The sequence below is a fragment of the Triticum urartu genome, chromosome 1A (genome assembly GCF_056163025.1).
Source record: "Triticum urartu cultivar PI428250 chromosome 1A, HENAU_Tu73, whole genome shotgun sequence".
Taxonomy (NCBI): Eukaryota; Viridiplantae; Streptophyta; class Magnoliopsida; order Poales; family Poaceae; genus Triticum; species Triticum urartu.
The window spans coordinates 558,471,935-558,479,765 of record NC_141873.1 but is presented as its reverse complement, the minus strand read 5'-3'; the positions used below and the strand labels follow the sequence as shown (position 1 = coordinate 558,479,765).

At 44.3% G+C, this 7,831-nt stretch overlaps 1 protein-coding gene across 1 annotated transcript; it reads left to right on the top strand.

The window, feature by feature from the left end:
* Positions 1–6,031: 6,031 nt before the first annotated feature.
* On the top strand, positions 6,032–7,831 carry LOC125548196 (uncharacterized). Its single transcript, XM_048711864.2, has 5 exons — positions 6,032–6,835; positions 6,922–7,014; positions 7,088–7,156; positions 7,236–7,304; positions 7,414–7,831. Exons 1-5 carry the CDS (start codon positions 6,255–6,257, stop codon positions 7,466–7,468), a joined length of 867 nt encoding a protein of 288 aa, XP_048567821.2. The 5' UTR covers positions 6,032–6,254; the 3' UTR covers positions 7,469–7,831.

The window sequence follows — 7,831 nt, the reverse complement described above, 5'->3', positions numbered from 1 at the left end:
TACGACTACAACTCCAAGGATTCCCATCAAGATGGTGTGGATCCAAAAGAAGAAGAACTAGAGAGTTCTTGAGGGTGACTCCGCCAACATACTTCACTCTTATCATTTTGGCAAGAACAAGTGCAATCAACTTCCACATCTTGCACTAGTTCAAGGAGTCACAAACCCTCTTGTTGGTAAGACAAGGGACAAGGTAACCTAAAAGTTTTCATGGACATCATCTTGTGGGTGCATCACTCTATGTCTATGGATATCCTCGTTTGTTCCTTGTGGGACTAACCCATGTAGGTATTGAAAGTGCAATTCACTCAAATGGATAGCTCCAAGTGATCTACATCAACATTGAGCATCCACATCTTCAATATCTACATGAAGTCATCATCGACAAAACCCGAGGTTAGTTCATCCCTCTAAGGGGGGATATCACATCTAGGGGAGCTTTACTCTAAGACTTGAGCTAAAGCAACTCTAAAGATGTGAACACAACAATGCTTTATGTAAAAGTGGTAACCCCACTTGAGCTTAAACGATGAGTATGACCTATGATCAAGTGTTCTCACTTGACTCCTAAGTCAATATACTCATATATAGATGACCTTGTCATCACAAATTGCTTGATAGATGCTAGAATTGGTTGTGCATGCCTTGTCACATATTTCATTTGCCATCTTATTGTGTGAGCATACTGGTTGCATATTTTACCCATTCGAGGACATCCACTTGTTGTTTTGATTGTTTGGTTTTATTTCCTTTTGCCAAGTGGACGGACAAGAATGCCTAAGAACCTCCTCTAGCTATCTATGCTTTTCTCGTCTCAAACTCTATTCATGCTACATCACAAAATTTGATCAAGTCAGATTCGAACCACTCTATGTGAGGAGCGCTCGGAGTCCCCGATTCGTCATAGACTTAAACTTCCAAAACCTCTTTATGATTCTCGGTCTGACCGATACCCTACTTTCGGTCCTACCGAGATCATTAAGTTGATCTAGGTTTTCGATCTCGGTGCAACCGATTTGAACCATTCGGTCACAACGAGTTGCAACAACTGTATACAGTTTTGCATCTCGGTGCCACCGAGTTGTTCCACTCAGTCACACCGACAGGGTCGGGCTATATATAGTCACGGGCAAAAATTTGGAAATTTCTCCGAACCCCTTCGCCCGCGCGATAGCCTGCTCTGCCAACTTGGTCTCCGGATCGTCTCCTCGCCGCCAGCCGCCTCCAGTCGCTGGTCTCCGTCGCCGTCAACGGAAATTCAACCCCGTCGTTGCCGCCGTAGCGAGTCTCCGCCGAACTAGGGTATGGACTCGATCTTTGTGCTATTCCCCAATCCGATTCTTAGCACATTGTGATCATCATGATTCTTGCCACGTTTGTTAAACTTCTCTCCAGTCAATGAACTCGTAGATTAGGTTTAATTCGAAAATTTTAGGGTTAGGTTTCCGCCGAAACCATCTCGGACCCACCGAGTTGAAAAACTCGGTCCCACCGATTTGGCTTATGCCATTGCACAAGTGAGACTCGGTCTGACCGAGAATTACTTATCGGTGTGACCGATTTTGGAACTCTGTGAAACCCTAGCAGTCTCGGTGCCACCGAACTGTGACTCGGTCTGACCGAGTTCACTAGTTTAGGTGCCAAAACTGCTTCGGTATCACCGAGTTTACAAATCGGTAGATCCGAGATGCTTTCAGTGGGAAACTAAAACTAAGTTTTTGAATTATTCTTTTGCAAAAATCTCTGCATTTTGTGATGCTTATCCACTCTATCTCATCTATAACCTATTCACAGGGTCAGCAGTCAGAATTTGCATCATGTCAGACCAAAGTGATAGCCAGAACTTGTCAGAGCAGCAAGTGCAGATGAGTGAGGGCACTAGTCCCTCAAGTTCCTCAGATGATGGCAGCAGGAGCACCCCTAGCAATCTGCCTAAAGCTGCCACAAGACAGAGAAAGAAGAGAACCTCAGACTCAGAAGATGAGGATTATGTGGTAGAAGAGGAAGCAACTTCCAAGAGAGTTGAGCCAGCACAGGGCATAAAACCAGGGATGAAGATCAAAAGGCCAGCAGGCAGGCAGCCTATGTCAAAGGCCAGAGCTTCAACTGAGAAGCCCACTCCCATTGAGCCAGTTGCTGCTGAAGGCAAGAAGAGGAAAGAAAGGGTGAAGAAAACTGTAGCTAGAGTGCTTGGCAAGGCTTCCATCATGGAAGATGAGGAGGAAGAAGAAGAGGTAGCTGCACCAGCACCTAAGGCACCCAAGCTGATGGGTGATGCCATAAGAACAGGGGCAGCTGCTTCCAAGGCCAAGCCAGCTCCAAAGCCAAAGCCAAAGAGGAACACAAGAAGCATCCCAGCTACTGAGAAGAACAAGGCCCCAGTGCCTGAAGCTGCAGAAGAAGAAGAAGAGAATGTTCTTAGAAAGCTCAAGCCCAAGATCCCAGACCACGACGATGCTCATCCTGTGGCTGAGGATATGAAACTCAGGAGAGATTCAGGGCTCCGGAAGTGGAGAGAAGAAGACCCGTATGCTTCAAGGAGAAGGACTGCAGTTGACTGCAGGTTTCACACCAAGGAGCAGCAAGACTTTTATGAGACAGTGCTGCTAGACAAGAAGCCAATTGTCTGTGATATGAGATGGGTTGATTGGCAATACATCAAGGACAACGAAGAGTACTAACCTGGAGTGCAGGACAGCTTCAAGGCATGTGGAGTAGAGGACTTTGTTGGCAGAAGCTCACAAAGTGGAACGAGGAACTCATCATGCAGTTCTACTCCACAGCCCATTTCTATCCAGATGGCAGGATTGTATGGATGTCAGAGGGTACGAGGTACCAGTCTACAGTTGCTGAATGGGCTCAGCTGATTAATGCCCCAGAAGAGCATGACGATGACTTGGATATTTATGCCAAGAAGAACATGGACCACAACTCAATGTCAAACATGTACAAGGAGATTCCAAATGAAGCACTTGATACGTTCAAGTTTGGCTCAGTACACTATCTTCTGTCAGGGCTGCCAACCATCAACTGGATTCTTAGGCACACCCTATTGCCCAAGTCTGGAGATCACAAGATGATCAGGGGCCACGCGATCAACTTGCTTCATATCTTTGACGTGCCACAGAAATTAAAATTCATGAGCCTTATGATTGAAACAATCAAGAGGACAGCAGCAGACCAGAAGAGGAGCTGTGGATATGCCCCACAGATTCAGGAGCTCATAAACTCTAAGATGGGCACGGGCATATACTTATTGGACAAGGAACACCTGCCCATCCATCCAGACTTTAAAGATAATCAAGTGGTCATGACTGAGAATGAGCCATCATCTGCCCAAGCACAAGCCAAGAAGGAGAAGGCGAGGAAGGAGAAAGCTGCCAAGATGCCTACTCAAGAGGAGGCATCTGAATATTTCCTGAAAACCAAACAAGAGCAGCTTGGTTACTTGATTGCATCCACCCTGCGGATTGAGCAAGGACTAGCCACCCTAACTCAGAACCAGGCAAGCTTAGAGAGGATCATGGAACAAAAGTTCTATGACTTGGATGTCAAAGTGACAGAGATTCAGACTGTAGTGGAGCAGCTCCAGGATGACATGTAGGAGAGGAGAGGCAAGACTACAACTGATGCATTTGCCAGAGTGCCAAGAGCTCAGAGATCACATGCAGTGCCAGTTGCTGACACCAGAGCCACCACTTCTGCACCAGCTACAGCCTCAGTACCACCAGCTCCAGCGTCCACTTCAGCCTTGACTCCGACCACGTCTACAGAAGGCTTCGTCCTTGGAGTGCTCCGGACTCCACCACCACCAGAAGATCAAGCCTGAGTGTCGACTTAGCACTATGCATTTTCTAGGAACTTTTTGGTAACTTGTTGCCAAAGGGGGAGAAAATGTATAGATCATAGGCTTCGAGAGAGAGTGTTGCTTTTATTCTCTCTTGTTTTATTTGGTGGTTTTTCGAACTTTGTTTGCTTTTGTGTGAGATACTATGTCATTGCTCGTGAGACATTGATGATCATGTGTTTGATCATAAGCTACACTTAATGTTTGCTTAATATTATCATCTTATCTATCTTATGTGATCATTCACTATTCTTGGTGATGAGTGCATGTATTTCATTCTTATCATTTTAAGCGCTCCACCAAGATGTATGTGACATGGAAGAGTAACCCATGACTCTAACTCCTTGTGCATTTGCAGTCCAAAGCAAATTTTAAATATGCACAAATTTAGGGGGAGCTCTTACTTGTCACATACTTCTCAAAGCGACGATATATTTCATGCTTATTATCATTTGTCGAAGCTTTGATCTATATGTTGTCATCAATTACCAAAAAGGGGGAGATTGAAAGTACAACTATCCCTAGGTGGTTTTGGTAATTCATAACAACATATAGCTCATTAAGCTAATGCTATTCCAAGATGACTATTTCAGGAAAGCTCAATGATTGGCATGGCATGGATGTGAAAGTGGAACCCTCAAAATGCTAAGAACAAAGGATTGGCTCAAGCTCAAAAGCTCAAGACTCTTCATTTTATATTTTAGTGATCCAAGATCACATTGAGTCTTTAGGAAAAGCCAATACTATCAAGGAGGGATGAGGTGTTGCTTAATGAGCCTCTTGCTTCATGTGCTTAGTGATATGCTCCAAAACCCTCAACTACTTTCCCATATCCACATATGACCTAAACCCTAAGCCAAACTCGGTCCTACCGATTCTTTCTATCCGGCGCCACCGAGTTTCACTTGTCATAAGCCACTGCCAAACCCTAGCAATTCGGTTCTACCGATAGGGATCTCGGTCTCACCGAGATGGGATTGCAAACTCTCTGTTTCCCTTTCGTAACTTTTCGGTCTCACCGAAAGAGCGAATCGGTCCCACCGAGATTGCAATGTAAACTCTATGTTTCCCTTTTGTAACCTTTCGGTCTCACCGAAAGAGCAAATCGGTCCCACCGAGTTTGCCTAACCAACTCTCTGGTTAGCTTATTACCAAACTCGGTCTCACCGAGTTTGTGTAATCGGTCTCACCGAGATTACGTTATGCCCAAACCCTAACCATATCGGTCCTACCGAGTTGCATGTCAGTCCCACCGAAGATCTCTAACGGTCACTAGGTTTACCTTTTCGGTCCGACCGAGTTTGTTGATTCGGTCCCACCGAGATTGGAAAACTGTGTGTAATGGTTGGATTTTGTGTGGAGGCTATATATACCCCTCCACCTCCTCTTCATTCGTGGAGAGAGCCATCAGAACACATACACAATTCTAACTCATATGTTCTGAGAGAGAACCACCTACTCATGTGTTGAGACCAAGATATTCCATTCCTACCATATGAGTCTTGATCTCTAGCCTTCCCCAAGTTGCTTTCCACTCAAATCTTCTTTCCACAAAATCCAAATCCTATGAGAGAGAGTTGAGTGTTGGGGAGACTATCATTTGAAGCACAAGAGCAAGGAGTTCATCATCAACACACCATTTGTTACTTCTTGGAGAGTGGTGTCTCCTAGATTGGCTAGGTGTTACTTGGGAGCCTCCGACAAGATTGTGGAGTTGAACCAAGGAGTTTGTAAGGGCAAGGAGATCGCCTACTTCGTGAAGATCTACCGCTAGTGAGGCAAGTCCTTCGTGGGCGATGGCCATGGTGGGATAGACAAGGTTGCTTCTTCATGGACCCTTCGTGGGTGGTTGCTTCTTCGTGGACCCTTCGTGGGTGGAGCCCTCCGTGGACTCGCGCAACCATTACCCTTTGTGGGTGGAGCCCTCCGTGGACTCGCGCAACCGTTACCCTTCGTGGGTTGAAGTCTCCATCAACGTGGATGTAGGATAGCACCACCTATCCGAACCACGGGAAAAACATCCGTGTCTCCAATTGCGTTTGAATTCTCCAAACCCTTCCCTTTACATTCTTGCAAGTTGCATGCTTTACTTTCTGCTGCCAATATACTCTTTGCATGCTTGCTTGAATTGTGTGATGATTGCTTGACTTGTCCTACAATAGCTAAAATCTGCCAAGAACTAAAATTGGGAAAAGGTTAAGTTTTTATTTGGTCAAGTAGTCTAATCACCCCCCCTCTAGATATACTTCCGATCCTTCAGTGGCACACTAGGTTGTGGTCTAGGAGTCAGTTCTCAACAATTTCCAAGGTGGATTATGTTACAAACAACTTGGCTGAGTGCTTCAATAATTGGATTAAGCATCACAAGTCCTTGAACTTGGACGACTTCTTTGATAAGGTTAGGCAGATGATTATGATCATGTGGAACCGAAGGAGGAAAGTAGCAAGAAAGTTGGTTGGGTTGATTCTTCCCCACATAATTAAGAAGTTGAATGCAAAGACTAGAGAATTAAACTTGGAGGTGGTAGAAAGCTCAGAAGAAGTCGCTGAAGTGACAGCATTGGGAGGCAGCGGCTTTAGGTTTGTGGTCAACTTGCTTGACAGGACATGTTCTTATAGACAATGGCAAGTTTCTGGCCTTCCTTGCAAGCATGGTCTAGCATTTATCACATCTCTTATCAATGCACACATACAGAATTATGTGGACTTGTATTACTCCATTGACAAATTTAGGGAAGCCTATGACCAACTAATTCCTGCCATGGTTGACAAGAACCAATGGCCTAAATCTGACCATGGATTCTTCATGTTTCCACCACTACTAAAATCCACGGCGGGTAGGCATAAAACTGAGAGGTATAAAGGCTGCAGTGAGAAGAAAATAAAAAGCGGCCAACACTTATGCCCTATTTGTAAGGACTATGGGCATCATTGGCATAAATGCAAGAAGGGTAACCCAGATGACATTGCTGCTATTTTAGCTGTGAGGTAATAAATATAATTGTGTAACTTGCTTCACTTGCATTTTTTTGTAAGCAGCCATACATGTTAACTACTTTTTGTTGCTCATGTAGAGGACCACCAAAGAAGAGGGCAAAGACCACCAAAGCATCAATTGTGCCTTGCGAGGATGATGCTCCAGCAGCCTCTATGTGCTTTCCGCCAAGGTTAGCCACTTTACACTCATGCTCATAATTATATGAAATCTGTGTTTGAATTCTAAGTAACTTCTCACAATAGCCAAAGCTTGGAACCTACAACTACGAAAAAGAGAAAACATGATAACTCAATTACTGGAGCATCAAAAAGGTAAGAACTAGTTCTGAATTTTGTAGTAGATTAGATGAAAGCTTGGTTTTGTATTCTAATTGCATTCTTCTCACTATAGCCAAATGTTGGAGAAAACAACTAAGGAAAAAGGGAAAGGGAGTAAATCTGGATCCAGAGTAGCAAAAAGGTAACCTATGGTTGTTTCCGAATTTTATGTTATGTTATGCATTGTTCTATTGTTAACCTGGGCTACTATATGTGATGTATGATGTGCTGCCATGAATGTGTATGTGTAGATCAACAACTCAGCCCATTTGTGTGGCCAACAAGAAAGCATCTGTTGCTTTGTAATTACATGCCAAAAGAAAAGGCAAAGAGGTTGCTGATAAGTTGCCACACCTTCCTATGGTGCCACATGATAGCCCTGCAATGGGCACACGTAGCAAAAAAATGAATCCTGCCAGCCCTGCAATGAGCACACGAAGCAAAAGGAGGCTTAGCTTGTGATTCTCATTGGATCCCTTTCCATATCATGGTTCATTTGGGAAACTTTTGAGCTGTTTATGTAATATATATGTGAACCTGGGCTTTTGTAAGTGCTATATGTGACCTTCATGTGTTGTATTTGACATGATGTGAACCTGGACTATTATATGTGAACTCTATGTGAACCTGAATGTGTGTAGAGGACTAAATATGTGGACTATTTCCGTA